Source organism: Cyprinodon variegatus, unplaced genomic scaffold (genome assembly GCF_000732505.1).
Source record: "Cyprinodon variegatus isolate N-32 unplaced genomic scaffold, C_variegatus-1.0 Scaffold365, whole genome shotgun sequence".
Classification (NCBI taxonomy): Eukaryota; Metazoa; Chordata; class Actinopteri; order Cyprinodontiformes; family Cyprinodontidae; genus Cyprinodon; species Cyprinodon variegatus.
Window position 1 is genome coordinate 483,133 of NW_015150818.1, and position 21,275 is coordinate 504,407.

The window sequence follows — 21,275 nt, forward strand, 5'->3', positions numbered from 1 at the left end:
TACTATATATAGTACCTGAAGTCAAACGTTCATTAATAAACTGTAAAAACTCATAGACAAAGATTAACTCATGCTTGATTTTAAATAGTTCTCTGAAACAATATAGCTGGGAAATTATGGATTGAAAGCTAAAGCAACAAATGTTCCTCAACTTATAATTAGAAGAAAAATAAATACAAATCCTCATTGCAAGTCCTTAATTAATAAGATTTCATCAATCTTATGTTGTTAACATGGTTTTGCTTCCACTATCTAGATGTGGTTGTAAAAAAGCAATGATCTTCTGACAAATTTCTCTAGAACATGTTTCATTATATTCTATATCTGTGAAGTGAAAAAAACACATATAGAACAAAAATGTGTCCTATGCTTTTTCTTTCAGCGAAGAGAGAAATGCTGTAAAATCTGTGACTGCAACTTATTAAGGCATGTGGCAAGTTGATCACCAGAGCTGGCAAGTTTCCATTGCAGACACTTAATTCTAAATGATGGCAAGGAGGCAAAGATTTATAAAAGAAAAAACATTAGTAGAATTTAAATGGGTTTTCTGTGTGAAAAGGTTTCTCCTTAATCCATTCGGTCCAGCCGCTGAAAAAAAGTGATTTTGATCATTAAGATTACAACTGAATATAGTATAATGGATGTAAGTTAGAAATAGCTAATGAGATTTTGGCAAAATGCACAAACATATGCTGGAATTAGTGGAAATGTTCCTGTTCTTTTCACCCACTCAAAGCATTGCTGCTTTAATGTATTTGTAGAACATTCACTCCTAGGCTGAAATTAATTATAGGGCCTTAATCCCACTGGAATTCTTTCAAAGTGTGGTTACATTATAATGACATCAAATCTTTTGCTAGGCAAATTAATTATCACCCTGCTGGCTGAATTTATCAGTGTCACATTTCAAGTGTGAGATATCATGCAACTGGATTTGTTTTATACAGTGAATGAGAGTACGGTAATTTAGTTTTAGCCACTTAAAAAAACAAACACATGTACATTGAATGAAACACTTTTGATAATTACTTGTGATGGGTTTGCTGGAAAAAAAGTGGCTTAAACATACTGTCTGAATTGCTCACTAGATAAACCCTATGTGACTGCTTATCCTGTACAACACTTCTACTGACCAACTTAGTATTAGTCCTGCTCAAGTACTTCTATGTTTATATGACAAATAAAAGAAAAATATAAGATTCTTCAAAACATGACTTGAATAAAAATAACTGAATGAATACTAATACATTTTTAATTTTTTTTATTATTATTATTTTCACATTGCTGGTGAAGATTCTCAGTCATCCAGGTCAAAGTCATTCCAAAAAATAGAAAATTTAAAACAATCAACCGGACTTTGCTTCCAAGTTTGAAGACTTTTCGCTTCCCAGCCAGGAAGCTTTTTCAATTCAATATGTCAGGAATTGCGTTGAGGTCGAGGTTTTATATAGTAGCCCAAATGGTGGCATTGGAATGGGGGTCAGGTATGGGGCATTGCAGGCTAACAAAAGAAGCCAAACGACCCCCCATTCCTAAGGGGTGGACCCCTTCATCCGTTTCAAATTGCATGTTTTCAAAACACAAACAAGGCTTTTTTGGGCTATTGTATAAAACCCAGAACTCAATGCTATTCCTGACATTTTGAATTGAAAAAGCTTCTAGGATTGGAAGCAAAACATCTTCAAACTTGGAAACAAAGTCCTGTGGATTGTTGTTGTTTTTTCTTTCTTTTTTTGAAATTTTCGCTTTTTTACTTTCGGAATCTCTATTAATATCTTAAGTTGGTTTTATTAAAGTACTATTTATCAATATTTTAATAATATACCCATCCTTTTTTTTTTATACAAAAAGGGACATTTTTATAAATTATTAATATACCCATATTTTTTTAAACAAAAAGGGACATTTCAATGGTGTATTGCTGTCACTTGAGAAAAAAATTTTTTTGCTTATTAAATTGTATAAACGTGATAATTATATTGCATAAACGTGATAGTTATATTGTATAAATGGACATTTCTTTGTATGCTTTCTAATTATTGAATGACTCGAATATTAACAGTGTTATTAATAAATATATTAGCCTACTTATTTGTTTTATGAATGTACAATTCTGTTAAATGGCATTTACTTATTTAAAGATTTACAAAGCATTGAATGAAGGCAATAAAACAAAATTTGAAGTTTCAGCGGCTCCTGAAGAAGAGGCGTTCTCTTAAGGTGTGAAATCTTAACATCATACCTACTTCACCTTAGTTAGGAGTAAGATCTATATTTTGTCACTGTAGATTTATACTATTTCTTTAATATTGCACTTGCTACTAAAATTACTGATACGTACACTAAGCGCAACGTTTATTTGTCACATTGAAATTCTACAAATAATACATTTTCCTACACATTTAGTGCTCCTGAACGCACCTTGGTTCTGACTCGTACCGGAAGCGCGGTGACGCTGGCGCGGTTGTTGAACACAAACCCGGGGCAGTTGTTGACATGTCGCTCATAGAAAAGCAGAGACCATACAGTCAAACTGGCGAACAGCTTATTTTACAAGGGTTCTAAGCAGAGAGCCTTGACAAGTCATCAAGTTAAACATGGAAATGTTATCCCCGCTTATAAAGAAAATGGGTAGGCCGAACCGCTAGCTGAGTTTTGCTCAACTTTACGCTAATAAGACAATCATAGCAATGAAACCGTTAGCATTTCAGCTAACGCAAAGTAACTTTTCGCCCGTTATACGGATATAACTATGTTGAACTGTGTCGAAACTAGTTTATAAATGTCTGTTTTGATATTGTGTGATTTCGTTTCTTTTAATTTCAGGCCACTCTTTAGTGGAAATAAGAGTTCGAGCGTTGAAGAGCATTTTAAGTAAACTGAAGCATTCCCTCATCACGGTGACTGACATTGTTCAGGAAAAGATGCTGTTTGTTTATCTGCTTGAATGGTTCAATTTCCCGGAGGTGCCAATGAAGGAGGACGTTCTTGGGTTGCTTTTAACTTTATCAAAGGTACACATACAGTATTTTACTCATTTCGAAATCACCATGTGAGTGAGACTTAAAGGATAATTACTGCTAGGCTTTAAAATGTGTGATTTTGGAACCACATGCAGGTAGACTCATTTATTATTATTTCATTTGTGTCTCAGTTATATTTTAATATATAGTTCAGACTGAGAAACCTGCAGCCTACTTTTGTTAATTCTGTCTAATTGTTTATAGAATTAGGCTTACATCTACAATATAACATATATTATATTTGTAGATGTTAGAGAGATGCCTTTAAGTGCATTACAAATATAGTGCCCCAAAACATCAATGCATGAAAAATATAATTAGTAGAGCCAATTCCAATGCCAAACTTGATATATCATGCATCCCTAGTGGTGCAATTTCAATTCCGTCCAGAAAAAATTGGATATGCTGCATTTTAAATATAGCATAGCATATTTTTTTCTTGTAAACTTTCTGGTAAACTTGGGGGATATATTTTATTGCATGTTGCATATCCCAGTAAAACTGTTTCACCTTTAAATCTGCAGCTCTACCTACTTCTCTCTTTGTTCTGTTTAAAAAGATTTATGAACCTCTTTACTAATATAATGATGCCAGAAAAAAAGTGTCGAGATATGTAGAAGCTCTGCAGTCTGATTTTGTCTGTTCAATAAGAAAACGTGTACATTTTAACCTGTAACTGGGAGTCATGGTTCTCTGAGAAGCCCAGATCTTTTTAACTAGTAAAGAATAGCAAACTGTTTTTTCAAGCTTCTTGCATTATAATACTAACTTGTTTAAACTTACAATCTGTTGCCAATTTTTTTGGTGGCATCTCTAATTATTTTAACCAACCCGTCTCCTAACTTTTACTTAAACATTGAAGTAGCTGCAGGTTAATATTCACTGAGTGCTGCTGTGCGTCTCTCCTCTAACCATATAAACACTGTTTAACCAGTGAAATGCAAACGCAAATCAGATGTCTCAAAGCGAACGATCCTATGATATAACACCGAGATACGGGACACGAGAGCAGCGGGAGAGAGGAAAAAAAATACAGACTCAAAACGCTCTGAACACAGATAGCTGCACCCAACCTGTTACCTCTGCTGGCTCCCTGCCCCTGTCCGCCGGGGTTCCAGCCACGGAGCTGATGGCTCTGTTCCAGTGCCCAGTGTTTCTCAACTACGTGCTGCACTATAGTCGACCAAAATCCAGGAAGATTTTGAAATTCCCCCCAGACATTTTTATAGGTATGAAAAGAAGGACATGTCCGGGAAAAAGAGGACGTCTGGCCACCCTAATTAAAAGCAAATATTTTCTAAAATAAAGCAATCACTTTTTATTCTTTGATTTTTTTTTTATTGTTCATCAGCATAAGCTTGATCATTATTTCTGTGAAAATAAAACAGGTCTAGATCCTTTTGAAAATGAGAACAGGTCCTTCAACATTTTACTTGGTGAATAAAAGATCTTACTATTTCCTTTAAATAAAGGAAATTTAATTAACTTTATTAAAAAAAAACAAAAAAACAGCCTCCATATGCATATGGTTTACTTGTCAAGTTTGTCCCGTTTTTTGGTTACTGAATTTCCATTAAAAGTGCGGATCAAATTTACATTTAACTTTTTTGTTTTTTAATGAAAAGGAACCAGCAGACATATCTGCACACATTTGTAGTTTATTTGAAAGTGACATTTATTGTGTCTAACCCCATCCAGACAGCCTTAAACCTTAAAGTATTGTAAATTCCGTTAAATGTCTTTTTTTTTGTACAGTTTTCCAGTTATCGACTAAAATTGCTGTACGAACATAAATAGATGTTTGCTGTTAAGATCAAATAAAAACTATATACTATGTTGTATATATGCATACACAGAGGTTGCAGCACGACTGTTTAAATATATAGATTATCTGAAACCTTTGAACTACTTTTCTAATTTTTGTTGTTGTTTTGTGTTTAAAGCATCCGAGTTCAGCCCAGATGCTGAGGGATGTCGGGGCGGTGGACTTTCTCTCTCAGCTTTCTTCTACAGTCGAGCCCAGACTGCGAGCTGTCATTGATGGAACCCTGGACCAGCTGTTCCAGCTTCCTGAGCTACTCCCCAGTCATTCAGCTGTCTACTCTCATGGATCATGCAGCACAACTACAACAGGTGTCACAAGTTGAACCAAATATTTCATTTACCTGAGAATGATTTTCATCTCACCACATTGAACAGAAACTTTATTATTTTTTTCTTTTCTTACTCTACTCATGTCCATAGCTGTATATTGGTTATTTATTCCCCAAGTGCACAGTATTTATATTGTTAAAGCACTTTACAGTACAGTGTTTTATTTGTATGTTCTTTAACTCTTCACTATTATGTTATTCTTATTTCTAAGGTCCGCATTTGTGTGACCATTTTTTTTGTTTTTGTTTTTCTATAATCTTTTTGGTGCTGTAAACACCAGAATTTCCCCAATGTTGGACAATAAAGGGATTTTTCTATTCTATTCTATTCTATAATAGACATGTTGTGTCCAAGATTTGAAGTAACAAATGTGCTGTCTCTTCCACAGCCTCAACTATTGTTTCAGGTGACAATAAATTGCCTAAAATCGGTTATTTCCACGACAGGATGCAGTCAAACTCAAATGCACCACCTCAGAAGATAGCAGGTAATCCTTACAGATGTACTGTCACTTCTTGTGTAAGCTTATGTTATTGTTTTCTATAACAATGATTCGTCTTTTTTTCCCACCTTTCCCAGTACGTGAATCTGTGAGATGTTTGAAATTTTCAGTTTTTCCCTGGCTGACTTTAACAAACACGGACCGACATATACTTTCTTCCAATGAGAGGTAAGAAACAATGCAGCTTACTTCACTTTCTTGCTCATGTTTAATCAGCTACTTGGCAGACTTTAGTTTTTAAGTTCCAGAAAATGTTTGAATTTATGCCCAGCTCTGCTAACAAGATCAGATTAATTTTGCACTGTTCTTTTTTTTTTTTTTACCAATTACTGGGTAATATATTTTCTACTTTTGAAAGGTTTCTGCAATCAGAAAATATATCTGCTCCTGTTTCTTTGATGTAGTTCTTTGGGAAGCAGCGATCCTAACATGGTGCGGACAACCTGTGAACTCCTTTGTGATGTTATCCTGCAGGACTTTCCAGCAGAAATCTTCCTGCAAAGGCCTGGAATTGTTAAGGTTAGTATAACTGTCAGGCATTGGTTGAGGTTTGAAGACCCAAATGCAGAGGCAGAGGTGAGGTTTCTTGAAGATTTAATTGAATGATCACAAACAACTGAGGCAGGAATCCAAAAATCCAACATGAAAAATTTAAAACAAAGCAGAACCATGGAGACATCAGGGGAAAACAATCATGAGGAGCTGAGGTAAGATGAGGAACCAGCACTAAGGAACTGCATAAGGAGAGTATATATGGGAGACTGAACAAAGAGAGGACTAATGAGCAGATTAGGAGCAGGTGTGAAGAGAGGAGTTTAGGAAGGAGCTAGGGAAAAGGAGACCAAACAAGAGGGCAACAAATAAAAACCTAAGAACTCAAATATATAAAAAAAAAAACACAACAAAATAGGAATTAAACCAGTAAAAACTAGAAAACATGGAGCAAAGTAAAACTGAATACTCAAAATAAAACTTAACAGAACCAAGACCGTGACAATAACATACAATAACTGACAAAAATATTAATACAATTGAACTTTTTAGCATTTCAGTAAAATAGCAGCTTGAAACTTCATTATATTTTGGTCAGTTCTTTGCAGTAAACCAACAAAAATATAAAGTAGATAGTTAGAATAGGAAAGAAACACATTTTGTGTTTCTAAAAACGACTTTCCTCCTCATTACTTCTAATAATTAAAAGAATGAAGATCATACATATTCTATCAAAATATGTTAAAGTCTCCAAAAAATAGGTATGTTCATATTTAAAACTATGTTTCTGGATTAAAAACATGGTGGTGGCAGCGGCATGGAAGGGGATCGCTCTTCCTTTAGCAGGGAAACTGATGAAGATAACAAGTGGTTAAATAAATAGGAACTGGTTGTGTTATAAAATCAGATGTATATCATTTTATGTCACTATAAAAACATGCATTGCTCTTAGATACCTTAAAGAATGGTCTACTTAAAACAACCATGTTTTCTTTTTCTACATATATAGTGCTCGTCTTTGCCCTCATCAAAAGATATAAGTTTGGTGAAGAGATGATAGATGGACCATTTCTGTCCAGTCGCTCCACTGTTAAAAACAAACAACAAAACTACTTTCATATGGAAAACATCAGTTATGAATACGGTGTCCTTGATCCAGTTGAAGCTTGTTGAGTTGTAGTTCTCTTGAGGCTTCTCTCTCTTTTTATTTTAGTCGGTAAAAGATTGCTGTGAGGATACAGCTTGGCTACTATGTACCTCTTAGAAGGTGTGAAATTCGGGGCTGCTGGGACTTTCTCTCTCTTTACTTTTATCAAGAAACAGTCGTTCACACTTTGAATGGGCCCTGATCTTCAGTTCTATTCCAAACATTTCTACAGAGGATGCTGGCATTGTTTCATCGTTTCTACATTTACAGATCCCTGTCTATTTATTCCTCTCGGGATTAGAGGAGTTTATTTTGACATGCTGAGAAGAATTAATTGCAGCCTTGAAAGCATCAAAGTGGCTCTGTCTGAGTGTTTGAGAAAACATAATTTTGCCCCATTGAGCAACTATATCAGCATCGCAATTTGGTTAATAAAGTGGGGCTTAAAATTGCAGCGGCCTCAGGGCGGCATTAACACACTGTCACCCGGCAGCCTCATGTTTAGAAGGAATCAGAGCTGGAAAGTCCTCTTCTTCATGTTGCTTTAGTTCCCCTCCTGTTGAGTTCTTAGTTTAGTTAAATAAAAAGAATGACTTCAAAGTAGAAACATGTCTTCATTAGAACCAAAGCCCAGCAAATTAGAACTATGGATAAATGACTACCTTAGTAATTCAATTGCAGTTGCCCTTTTTGCCTATTGATTCCTACGTGGTCTTTCTCATTGTCTGGGTCTAGCATTTATTTTAAAGGTGTACAATAATGCTCCATGGATGAATCAAACATCAGATTGGTGAACTAATAGATTAGACTTTATTTATCTGTTACCCAGCTGTAAAGTATGATGACAACAAATTTTTTAATTTTTTGTTTTAGAACCTTTTACTGCTGCTCAGGCTGGGTTCAGGTAAAGGAGAGGTCGGCTACCTCCGCTCATCTGCCCTGTCCTGCCTGCGGCAGCTTTGCGTGGGACTGCAGAGGAAGCTGCGCTTTCATCAGGATCCAGGTTTCTACTCAGCAAAGCAGGGTAAAATGCTTTATGAACGGGGTTTTACATATAAACCAATCTCTTTGTGCTTTAATTAAGACATTAAAACAAAAAAAAGCTTCCGCATTCATAACATGGAGGTTTTGTTATATTTTACACTGGTGAAAGAAGAGTTTATTCAGGAGGTTACATGTTCTCTTAAATTATAGTTGGGCTCTGAATTATTTGTCCTTGTTGAACAAAACAGAAGCTACATCTTCAATGTTTATTTAAAAGCGTGAATTATTAATGCCATTTTTATTTATTATATAGTCCAAATTATATTAATAAAAGCTTAATTGATTATATTTATTTAATTTCCCTTTGGGATTAATAAAGTATTTTTGAATTTAATTAAATTTATTCACCCTTTTATGTTGAGAGTAAAGGGAACTTTGCACGTTTTACCAACGTCAGCTGGTGTTTGTTGACATCAGCAAACTTCTGGCACATTTCTGGCTGGCATTTTTACCTTTCTTTGTGGGAGAATTGTTTGTTTAAAAGGGGCCGGATTTCCTGGTACAGAGATGCCATTTCAGTAAAGTGAAAAATGTGATCAAAGTCTGCTGTATACAATATACTACAAGTTATTACAGTCATTATCTTGAAACGTCTGTAGTTTGAAGCACGTAGCTATATATTTGGGTTAAAGTTATCTCTTTTAAATCTTCTAATCAATTAATCTAAATAACATTATTTTTGTCTTAACTGACTGTAAACATTTTCTTCAGTAAGGATTTGAGGTTATTATTGTGGGTAGCTGCACATTTCAATCATGCCTAAAAGGTCTAACTGTTGCTTCTGTGCTTGATTCTTGATGGAGTTGCTCTCAATCCAGAGCACGTTTAATCCTAACGTTACTGTTGACAGAGTATGGGTGTAAGCAGCATTTGTTATTATTGCTGGAAAAGCAAATATTTTTAATGCTTAAAAAAACTAAACAAACATTCAGTAATAATGGATAACAAGGAGAAAATGGCTTTAGCTTGTTAGGTTAACATATTCTAGAGTCGTCAATATCTCATATTTTAGGTTTTAAGTGATTGTATGCACATGTATGACTTGATGGTTTGCTTTATCTTTGTGTGGGAAATACAAATGTGTAATTCATATAAAAATATTGATCTTGTTTAATCTTTGAATTGATTTAGTGATGTGTTTTATATTATTATTTCTCCCTGCTTAGCATTTACATAAAAAGCTGATAGCAAACCAATATCTAATTTCCGCTTTAGATCCGCTGTCGCAGAACTCGTCGTTCTCTTACGCCCAGGAGGTTCGGGGGAACCGGCGTTCACAGGCCTCCTCTCCTGCGGCTGAGCTCTCTCCTCGTCCCTCAGTGGTGGGGCGTTCATCCCAACGAGCCCGGGGAGACGGTCAGGATGGAGATGCAGCCTCTAACAGGTGTGTGTGTGTGTGTGTGTACATGGTCATAGACAACTATAGGCAAGCTTGCAGTTTAAAACAATGATAAAACTGTCTTTGCATATCTGCTTTTGTTAATTATTTTTGTAAATGTTTTTATTTTTTGGAAATGCATTTCAGTATGTTTCTTTTGCACTAGAAATCTTGTCTAAAGGGTGTTTCACCCACAGCGTTAGGAAACTTAGTTTGTATAGCTTTATGAGTAACCATGGTAATTCAAAACACTTTACAGAAAATTAGACAAACTCAGATTAAAAGGAATATTTTAAAAAATATTATTAAAAAACAATGTCAAGTAACCAAAAAAAAAACAAAACTTTTTTTATTTCAAACAAATAAGGGGAAAAAAAAAAAAAAATCAAAGACCTGTCCGAGTGTTTCTGGGCAAGTTCAGCTAAACAGTCTAGATTTAAAGGATCCATGTTCTGCACATCTCCGCCGTTATGCAGCTGGTTCCAGACTGAGGAGAAAACAAACTCATGATTCTGCTTTTTAGTTCTTATCCTGGGAACTCTGAATGAGCAGGTTTTTGGTTATCTGGTATTATTACTACTCTACCAGGGGATCTTTACCTCACCTGGGGCTCTTTATCAGAATACCTGTAAGAGTGTGTTTTCATTCCAATTAGGCACATTCTGTTGCACGATCTGTTCATTAGTAGGTCTCTAACTGGGAGATCCAAAGGGATGTTAAAGATTATGTCTGTGATTGATCCAATAGCAGCTCGCACAGAGGTGGGGCAACAGTCCAGGGCCCCGAACAGACGCCCCGCTCCCCTGCTGATGCGGCTCAGCTGCAGCTTCCGGACCTGAGCATGGAAGATGTACTGGAGCTTCAGTTACAGCAGCTCAACTTGGCCCAGTTTTCTGTTGCCACCATGCAGCATGCCATACCACTGCTGAAGACAGGTGGGAGTCTATTATTTAATTTATTCATTTTCTTTCTTCTCTGCTTGAAAAAACTTGAAATAGTGTAAATATCCCCAGTTCTGCTTCCCTACATCAACTAGATTCTATTTTGTGTTATTTGATCTTGTCTAAAAAAAAAAAAAAAAAAGCCCCACCTTCCTCTGCTTTTGTTCTGCTTCTCTCTTCCTCTCAGACGGTTTGCATGTGTTCCACCGTGTTCTGGAGCTGTTGTGTGATGCTCTCCTCCTGCTCAGGGATAGTGTTTGCGAGCTGGTCTGGGACGATCGCAGCCTGGTGGGGATGGAGCTGGCAAGTCAACACAACTCATGACAGCCTCTTATGTAGATGAATGGATACACTTCACTGAAATGGGGAGCTGGCTTGGCCACCAGACAGTTTGTCACAGACACACAAGCATACGGTGTTCAACTGTCAAGGAGAACTGTGCGCATGAGAGTGAGCTGAATGAATTATACCTCCGTTGCAAAGAGCTATGTACACCTATATTCAAACGTATTGTCTGCAGGCCCTGGGTTAATCAAACATCATAACTGCTGTGTTAATACATGTCTTCATTCATTATGTATGTTAAGTTAAGACAATAGATCGTGTTAAATAGGTTTGCGCCTTTTAACCGCTCAGGATTATTTATTATATTCCCTGGCAGCTTTTAGAATATGTTCTCTGCAGTGGGATTTATGCACTTGTCAAGCCGGGGGCCCCTGCAGCCCTCTGCTGTTTAATACATGCTCAGAGTCGTGCAACCTAAGAACTATTTTGTTATCTTTATGTGGCGAGCAGCTTTTGTTTGCCAGACCCCTTCGTTTTCCTGTGGGATTGAACTGAACTGAACGATGCACAGGACATGTACTGCCCCCTGCTGGTGTATCTACTCTATTGTTCTATGTCTGCATCCAGAACAAAGTGACTGAGAATAGATTGTTCCAATTTATTCATACTGAGATAGGGTGGATCTCTATCTCGTCCCGAAATAACCCTGAAATCTGATTAAATTCAATTCCTCAACCCCTGGAATTAACATTTTTTTTCCTCATGGCTCTCAGCCAACAGCTCTGTTTGAGTCAGAGAAAATGTGCTCAGATTGAGAACGCTTCTATGCGTTGGTGTGTGTTTGTTCCATGTGTGCTTTTATGTACTTTTCTGTCTGTTTATGTTTTGGTTCACATTTCTCTGTGTGCTTATTATAGAAGGAGAAGCTGCAAGCCTGTATGGAGCAACTTGGGGATATACTCTATTTACATCAAAACCATTCAGCAGATGATCCTGACAGTTCCCAGGTTTACCACAGAATGGCCTATATAGGGACTGCCATATTCACCATTAAACTCCTACAGACCATCCTCCCTCCTGAGAAGGTGTGTGTGTCATAATTTGCTAGCAGCCAAGCATTTATAATAATGTCTCAACTTCACATTTCAAAGTAGTTTAATTGAACAATATAATAGATCATCATGAAATGATTAATTACTAAATTAATTATTTAATTTAAGGTGGGTAGAAAATGAAAGATGGTTTATTAATTGTATTAAAATAAACAATCTTAAAAATATTGCTTATTTCTCAATCCACTTCCTTTTATTTTGATACATAACACAATTCAGTGCAACTTGCTTCCTTCAGAGTTGAATCTGATCAGAAAAAAGCAGACAAGAAGCTGATGGTTACTGTAAAAGAGCCTACAGACTTAGAACCATTTTAGTTTAGTTAGTTGACAGTTTATTATCACTATTAGCTCCCCAAAAATGTGGCTTTGTTGGACGACTGAAAATAAGGAAGCCATATTTGGAATATAGATATAATAACTGCCACTAAAGTTTGTTACAGGTCATGTTGAGAGACAAAATAAATATGTGAAATCAAAGTTGCTCTTTTGAGAATAGACAAAGAAAAATAGGTTTTTGGCAAATATTTGGCCAAAAATGAATATCAAGCATCGTCAGTGTGCAGTTCCTGCGTGAAAACATGGTGGTGAAAGCATCATGGTGGGGGGACATAGGAGCTGGTTAGTACTGGAGAGAGGGGTCTGGCTGCATACCTGCACCGTCAGGACCTAGAGCTGCACTGCAAGGTCTCCTGTGCTGTTAGAACCGGAAGTTTATTCAAAGACTTTCAAAGTAAAATCAAAGTTGATTCTAAGCCCTTCTAAAGTAAAAGCTAGAGTCAATAAACACCCCTTCTTCACAATCAAGTGTTGCTATGCTGGGAACTTATATACGCGCATAATTTTACTCCCCATCAAACTCCTTTCTCGAATAATAGATATGTGCTACATAGAAATAAGTCTCTGTATTTGAATCGCTGGATGGAAAAGGGCATTCGGTCTTTAAGAAGTTTTTTAAACGACAATGGGCTGTCTTATGAGGATTTTTGCTTACTGCATAATTTAAACTGCTCCTATACTCAGTTTAACACTCTCATAAACTCTAATCTGGCAGCAAACAGGTGTTGTGCGCTATTCCCGAAGGCTTCGAATACAACTTCTGGAATTAACTTCTGGTCCTGACAGTGCAGGTCTGCAGCCAGACTCTCTTGAATATGGATGAAAATAAATACAGAGTTAAATCTTTAGATGCTTAAGTTTGTGAAAGAGGCTCCTCTTCAAAGTGACCTAAAACATACAGCCTGAGCTGCAACTAAAGGATTCTATTCGAATCCCAGCATGTGGTAGGGTGGCCTTGTCAAAGTCCAGACCTAAATTCATTTGACCATGAATTTCTTTCAATATTTTGTGCTGACCTGTTGCATAGCATTCTAATAAAATGCCTGTGAGTTGGTGGATTGTAATTTGTTTAAATGTAGGAGAAAGAAGAAGGCATAGTTATGTTTGGTAAAATATCTGTTTTTTGCAACCAAATCATCAGTTTGTTGCACTTCTAATCTAAAAGTTATTGTTTTCCTAAAACTTTAACAGGCCAGTGAAAATCTCCCGGAAAACACAGCAACGGCACTTTTCCACTTAAGCGTGGACTCATCACTGGGAAGTTTATTTCCCAGCATGCAGGAGACGGCTGTGGCCTACTTGGAGCAAGTGAACTCAGACGGCCACAGCCTCTACAGGAGGATGAACAGAGCTGCGCTTTGGATGGAGTCCACTTGTAACTTCATAAAGGAAGCACAAGCTGATGTATGAGCTGAAGATAATATTCGTTTTTATAGAAAAAAAAATACTTGCAACTATAGAGGAATTTATTAAGTCTTTAATCAACCTTTTGTTTCTTTCTGCAGGGGGAGAAGAACTGGTTGGACCTTCTGGAACTTGCAGACCAAACCATAGATGGGCTTCCTTTTCATCAGCACCTACCCATCATCAAGGAATGTGTTCACATGTGCTCTCACTTGTAAGACCAGAGACTGACCTCTACATTTTTAAATCATTCCAACTTTGTATAAACTTTAAAATCCTTTACCTTTCCTTGATGAGGTGGAAGTTTGATCAGCCCAGCCCCCTCCTCCAATCCGAGAGCCAGAAACTCTTCCTCAAGCTGCTGTCGCATCCCTCACCGCCTGTCAAAACGGAAACATATGAGTGTGCTTTAAACCTGGTCAAGGTTAGAACATGATGCTTTATAGGTTGCTGTTGTTTAAATGAGCGCTAAAGGTCACGGCTGAAGCACACCAGCCTTTTGTTGCCTAAAAAAGGAAGCTGTCGTGTGGTTCTTTAAAATCTAACTAAGGAAAATGGAGACAAATGAGTTACAGCTCTTGGACAGCATGCTATAAAAACCCTGCTTGACATTTTGAATCAACCTCTCTTTTCATTTTACCAATCAGAGTCTAGAATTGAGAGTGAATTGTATTTCATGATTACGTGCAAAAGTGAGAGGATGGTGATAATTTATGATGTGATTACATTTACCCCTAGGACTGTCTTGGCATCCAGAATCTGTCGAGACAGGAAGCAGCAGCATGCGAGGGTGTTAACTTCCTTCTCCACCGCAGGGTCCTGTATGAAATGAGTGCTTTTGGACTGCAAGACTCTGCAGAAAGGGTATCTGGACCTATTTTGTTCTGAGTGTTTGTATCTTAAATATGTCGATATGTCAAAGCTTTTATGGTTTTTATTCAGTTTGGTGTGTGCAGTGCCTAGCACAAGTATTTATACCCCTTAAGCTTTTCCGCATCTTGTCATATTTTCATATTTCCACCACATGCTTATGAAATTATGTGATATTTCAGCACAATCTGGCACAAAAATCTCAAGTAAAAAACTTAGACTTAGAAAACTAAAGTTAAGTTTGGGGGGGATCTATAAACATTTTTATAAAGATATTTCTGTGTTTAAAAAAACTGTACTTTGTTGAAAACATTTTTAAAAACCTGAGTTCATTCTTGAAATATTGTCTAACGTTCACAAACGTGCTGCAAACACAGGAATGATGCAAATTCTAAAATACTCATGCTAAAAAGAGAAAAAATTAAGCATATGAAATATGCTGCAAATACAGAAAACGGGAGAAAAATGCTACAAATGCCCATCTAAAAACGTAAGAATAGCAGGCCACTAGAGGGCCTTAATCACATAGTCATATGGGATTGAATAACAAAATAAAAGCTGCTGCAAAGCTGCATTCAGATACGCTATGCTATGTTCACACCAAATGCAATTTCAGCAGCAAAAAATAGCATCTGCTGTTTCATTTTTTTATGTGCGTACACATTAAGGTGTACACACCTGAAACATGTCCAGTAAAGTGCGTACAGATGCATCTGATGCTTGTGCTGCTCCTCTATTCAATGGCAAGGAGTGGCTTTCTTATATTTGCTATGATTAGTGGGTTACACCTCAAAACATCGTCTGTGCAGTCAGTTCATAAAGAATAAGATCCTGCCTTCAAATATTATTACGCTGTTGGAGCTGCTCAGACCCCCACATACTGGTGGTGCGCTGTCACTGGGAGTCCCCAGCAGCAGCTGCCTCAGGCCCGTTGCCTCTTGGTTTTTTTTTCCCCCATTGGTGAATGTGGTACAAACTGTAAGCACCAGATTAATAAAACCAAACATGTTTTGCTCACAGGTTTCGACATTTTAAGTTAATTTAGGCGTTAACAAAAAGTTTCAGGGGAGTGATCAGAGTGCTCTGCATCAGCAGTGCTGTGTCTGTCTCTCTGCCAGCTCCCTGATCAGCGTTTCTGATTGGTTGATGTTACACATTGAGCAGTAAAAGTTAAATCCAGCATCTGCTGCTTGTGAAGCTCATCTTTTGCCTCAGATACTTAGAAGCTCATGAGGCGCTGCTCAGATGTGATGAGATGCGCTGCTCCAGCTGTTCGAGACGTGCTGCAGGACCTTCCAATGCGCGTCAACCATAGACTTTGCTTGTAAACCAGATGCTTCTGCTGCTCAAATTCCATCCGGTGTGGTATGGATGTAGCATTAGTGTTTTGTGACGTGTTTTACTGTAAGCTCTGTGTTTTCACATCAGCCCCTGTAATTATCAGAACTGTGGTGTAAAGCTAATATCAGGGATCTCAAAAAGTTTGTTTAACCTCTAGTCTAACTGGAAACATAAAGGAAAAAACAAACAAACGCTGGAATATATGAGAATCCTTGTAATTGGCTTGTTTCCAACCGCAGAACAAGTTCTACTACATTTTTCCGAAGGACTGATTCTTATATAGAAACTGCTTTCAATAAAAGGCAGAAAAACCCATTTGTTCGAAGTTTCCTGAAATTGATGTTCTGTGCCAATGAAGCAGAACGCTGCTCTTTTCGGTCAAATGTGAAGCTACAATATTATTTATTTATTTAGTTCAAGAACAAAATTACCCAAAGCATTGCTTCCCTTCTGGAAGGTCAACATCCACCCCTGTCGCATGTTTGAGCAGCATCTTTCCTTCTAGGACCACCCAATAAACTCATCTTCCCATCAGTGCTGACCTGTCCCTGACGGCACTGCTCTGTTCCTGAAGAGCATCCCGCAGGATGGCGTTTCCTCCGCCATCTTTCAAACTGAGGATGATGAGTTTAAAACCATGGACAGCATTAGTTTTCCACCACACATAGTTTTTTTTAATTATATGTATATATATATATAATACTTGTGGAAGATTTCAACTTTCTTCTCTTCTGTCTTTTATAAAGTCCAGATTTATGAATTGTTTGCCACATTTTTTTCAAATCCATGTTTCCTTTCCTTCCTATTCACTAATATACAATATTTTGTGTTGGTATAAAAGGTCAAATTATTCAGTATTGTAGCTGTAACTTGACAAAAATGTGTAAATGTAGGTATAAGTACCTCTGACAGGCAGCATTCATGTGGCTAATTAAGTCCCTTTACTCTGTAGCAGCTGTTTGACTTGGCTTTGCTTTGTGAACTCAGCTCTTTACTTCTGATCTATAGGTGAATATTGCTGCCAAGGATATCCTGCTCTTCCTCCTCAAGGGACGATTAATGATGACAGCGCCAGCCTGGGACAGATTCAATGAGGCACTTTACCCGGTCATACCCATATTACAGGTGTTGTTCACTTTGTGGAGATTACAAAGTAATTTCACTGCTGGGCTCTTAAACCAGCCCTCCTGTTTGGAACTCATGGTACTATAATAACAGAGAGATGAGGCAGTACAGTGTTGAGGAATGTATTTTAAGTAAAGAAATATTAATATTCTCTGCTCACAAAGGCTGCTTATTGTGCTGCATGTGAGGGAAAACATTATTTTTCTCTGGTTTATGTATTGGATGCTATGTTGTTTCCTTTTTTGGGTGGCAGAAACAAACTTTCATTAATTGCTCGGTTTCAGGCAACAGGGAGCCAGAACACTCTGCATGAATATACATGAGAGTTTGACTAGGCTGTCAAATGTGATTTAATTCAAACAGGCCAATACAAGTTGGGCCCTCTATGTCAACAAGAGATGAAATGAAACCCCCCCTAATCAAAGTGATGCAGATTTTATTTACTGTTTCACTGGTTAGCAGGAATTCCCTGTTGTTTACTGCTTTGTCTTCCAACACAGTCTGACAATTGTGTGTGTGTTTGTGCGGCTACATGGCAGGGCTATGCCAGCACTGAGGAGTCACTTGGAAAGGCTGTCCTGCTGATAAGTGACATGTCGGATGTGACAAGAGACAACGTGTTCCCGACTACAGGCAAGCTGAAAGCGGCGCTCCGTCTCCTCTTCTCTAAACAGCCCACGTAAGTCGGAGCTCTGGGTCTTCCCATTGTCGGAGCCGGTTTGATTGTTAGGTGCTCCGACATGTGTAGGTGTTTATTGTCTTGTTTTTCTTTTTTTTTTAATCAATGTGTATGATGCATATGCTATTTGTCTGGTATGTTTTTTGTTTTTCTTTCCGTTAGATTTTTTTTCTTTTTTTTTTTTTTGGTCTGAAATATTGTTGTTTGCCAAAAAAGCCAAAACACATCTGGCAAAGCTGGAAACATTAAGTTGTTGTAATTAACTTACTTTGAGAATGTTTTTGCTTGACCTCCCTACTTTTCATCCTGCCTAAGACTGCTCAATACGTGGCAGCTTTCTAATATTTTCTATATTCTAATATTTGGAAAGGGCTGATTAGAGTGCACATTTCTGGGCCATTATAAGGGTTTTTGTCTTGCAAGCTTATAACACTTATTAGCTTTCTTGCTGTTGCAAGGTTTTGTAATACTGCACAGTAAGGGTGTGCAAAATAATCGTCATATTGATGCATCATGATAGAATCGCATCGTGGCATGTGAATCGTGATTCGAATCGAATCGTGACTTCTTTGCCAATACCCACCCCTACTGCACAGCCATTATTGTGTCAGAAAAAGAACAGTTACAAAGCATCTTCCTCCATGTTTGCTGAGCCTCTAAAATGGGTTGCTGCCTTAGTGTTGCTGCGTTGCTACAATTCCTGCAGACAGATTCTGTCACCTGAGCTGTGGATGTCTGCAGCTCCTCAAAGGTTATCTTTGGCTTCTAGGCAGCTTCTCTAATTAATGCTCTCCTTTTATATCTATCTGTTCAAACGGATGGGTGTGTCATTGTATGTTTGCTGGTGTAGTTTCCATTAGGACTTAACAGTTAATGGGAATCATGATTAGCTTGTTATTGAAGTGATCATCGATTTAGGAACTGAAAAATTTTTGATTGGTTTGCTCAGACTCAGTGCTCCTCCAAAACTCAAGTGAAAGTTTTTATCTTACCTGGATCAAATCATTTAAAGCCGTAGGGAAAGGGCTGTTCCAAACGTTGCATTTCTGAATTCTGCTGAGTGGTGCCCGACTTTACACGAGTAAATAAAGTGAATGTGATTGGTTGTTTATCAACCAATCACAGTGTTACTGTGATTGGTTGATAAACAACATGATGTTGTTCTGAACAATGATTAAATATTAGACAGCGATGTTTACCTTAAGATCTAACTGGATGTGCAACAGCTTCTTTTTTTGAAATTTATTAGAAGTATCAGAGAAAATATGCTCGGTAAAAAAAAAAAAAAAATGGCACTATTTTTCTTGTACATAAAAAAATTCTTATTTTCCTACTACTTTACAATAGTGCAATACTTAATGTTGTTTTTGGCGCATCAAATAAAATTAACAATATAACAAACTGAAGCTTGCAGCCCTAACATGACACAAATTGGACAAGTTTAGAAAGGCAGAGACAAGGTAACTAATGGTAACTATGGTAACTAGTACTGGTGAAGTCTATTTATCTCTACTGCTAGATTTTAAATCTACAAAACCTGTTATGTCATTTTAATTTTTATTCTTACAGTTAAAGCTGTGTTGTTGCAAAACATTGATGTGTTTACCTTAAATATTTGTCTAAAGTCTCCTTCTATTTAAAATCAACAGTGTCAGAATAGCTGCAGTGCAACACATCCTGCCCCACCTAACCAGCAGTGCTGAGGACAACCCCACTAGACCAGACGCAGATCAATCTCTGATGACGTCCCTTCCCAACCTCTTCTGCCTCAGAAACCCTGTAGACGTCACACTGGACACCAGCTATAAGTCCATCCTAAAGGTACAAAACCACACAGAAAATGACAAAACAATAGCACCTCTAGATATATTAATTAATTTATTTTGCTAGGTGGAGGCAGTGGAGAAGCTGTTTTGCATCCTGAGCTCAGACACTGTAGACCTGTCTATCAGAAGATCAGCAGCAGAACAACTTTCTGTGGTGCTGCAAGGTGAGGAGCCTCTAAAATCTTCTGTGTTAATCATTTAAATAAAAAAATACTGTTTGAATTAAATGCTTGAATACTGTCAGCTGTCCCACATGGTCTCTTTTTTTTTTACCTCATGCAAGCTGAATTTTCTTACCGGTGATCTTTTTTTTTCTTTGTTCAGTGTGAATTTTTTATCTCATTATAAATTGAGAAGCAAAGTTTTAAAGTTTGATGACTGCGCTTTCCTCTTGTGAAAACTACAATTGGCAGATGCTGCAGCTGCATTTCTTCCTTCCCACTGCACCCTGTTTAGGCAAACAGAAAATCTAAGCAAATGTTTGTTGGTGTAACGTTGAGCTCTTTTCTCTCCCACAGACACAGCAGTTCACTCCGTACTGAAGAATCTAGGCATCGCAGAGAAAGTTATTTCTTTCATCACAGACAGTGTAAATGGCAACAAGGTAAAAAAAAAAGACACTTATAGTGAGAAAGACAATAATTGATTAAACTATTTTACTCAAGCTAAATAAAACAATAAATGTGTACATATGTTTTTGCTGTACATATGTTTTGCATAAATATCTGCTTTATGCAAGTGTGTTTACTAAAGCCAGTGATGCGTTGATGATTGGGGAATGAAGTGACCTATGTTAATAGTGTCAGACAGGCTCTGCTCAGCAGTGATTTCTGCCCTCAGCCTGAAATTACTTCAGTCCGCTGATCATTTCCAGTCCTGGAACCAGAAAGTGCTCGCGGTGATCGTCCAACAAGTCTGTCCACATCAAGGAGAGAAAATCAGGACGACAGAAACATAGCTAAAATAAAATAAAATAAAATAAAAATGGTGTATACGGGAGATGAACCAGTCAGTAAATTGAGTTTTAGCTCGAAAGAGTCAGCCTACATTTATGTGTTGCTGCTTCGTAGTGTGATTATGTGTTTGGAGCCCGGTGCTTATAACGTCTTGCTCCCCAGAGCTTTGATCTTCTTCTGGAGCCGTGTGCATGCATCTTGAGAAAGCTGGTGTACGCCGATTCGTCTCTGAGGCACAGCCTGGCGCAAAACAACCTCCTGCTCCTCACACTGCTCAGGGGTAAGCACAACAACACATCTCATTTAGTATCATTTATACACTCCCTGTCAGGCGACTCATTGACAAAATCCCAAGATGTCCACTTTAAGTTTGTTTTAAACATGCCGTGCTGCTGTTAAGTGGCGTATAATACAAAGCACAAGTATATTTCTATGATGCAACTTGATATGTTTTTTTTATTTTTTTTTTTAGCTTTAGTCCTTGATGGTGGCAACAGCTTATTTTTAATAGGAGTTGGTAAAATGCAATACAGATCAAACTCTAATATAGCATAACTTACAGCTCAGTTTTTGGTTACTCTTTGTTAAATGGCAAAAATTTAGATACAGGTTGAATAGTTGTTCCTTAATATGGAATTATTTTTAGTCTTGTATAGAA

General features: G+C 37.4%; 1 protein-coding gene across 3 annotated transcripts in view; it reads left to right on the forward strand.

Moving 5' to 3' along the window:
• The first annotated feature begins 2,478 nt into the window (after window positions 1-2,478).
• Window positions 2,479-21,275, forward strand: part of rttn (rotatin) — a 50,439-nt gene continuing 31,642 nt past the window's right edge. For 2 of the 3 annotated variants that reach the window (XM_015386356.1, XM_015386358.1), the window contains exons 1-21: window positions 2,479-2,631; window positions 2,827-3,014; window positions 4,967-5,156; window positions 5,566-5,664; window positions 5,757-5,847; window positions 6,084-6,198; window positions 8,192-8,342; window positions 9,578-9,746; window positions 10,488-10,675; window positions 10,869-10,984; window positions 11,884-12,051; window positions 13,608-13,820; window positions 13,922-14,034; window positions 14,118-14,244; window positions 14,559-14,684; window positions 17,040-17,156; window positions 17,696-17,835; window positions 19,485-19,656; window positions 19,726-19,825; window positions 20,180-20,265; window positions 20,780-20,897. In XM_015386356.1, the coding sequence (XP_015241842.1) occupies window positions 2,598-2,631; window positions 2,827-3,014; window positions 4,967-5,156; window positions 5,566-5,664; window positions 5,757-5,847; window positions 6,084-6,198; window positions 8,192-8,342; window positions 9,578-9,746; window positions 10,488-10,675; window positions 10,869-10,984; window positions 11,884-12,051; window positions 13,608-13,820; window positions 13,922-14,034; window positions 14,118-14,244; window positions 14,559-14,684; window positions 17,040-17,156; window positions 17,696-17,835; window positions 19,485-19,656; window positions 19,726-19,825; window positions 20,180-20,265; window positions 20,780-20,897 (2,821 nt within the window). In that variant the 5' untranslated portion in view covers window positions 2,479-2,597. The remainder of the gene's footprint in view (window positions 2,632-2,826; window positions 3,015-4,966; window positions 5,157-5,565; window positions 5,665-5,756; window positions 5,848-6,083; window positions 6,199-8,191; window positions 8,343-9,577; window positions 9,747-10,487; window positions 10,676-10,868; window positions 10,985-11,883; window positions 12,052-13,607; window positions 13,821-13,921; window positions 14,035-14,117; window positions 14,245-14,558; window positions 14,685-17,039; window positions 17,157-17,695; window positions 17,836-19,484; window positions 19,657-19,725; window positions 19,826-20,179; window positions 20,266-20,779; window positions 20,898-21,275) is intronic. The other variant, XM_015386357.1, reaches the window with a different exon arrangement.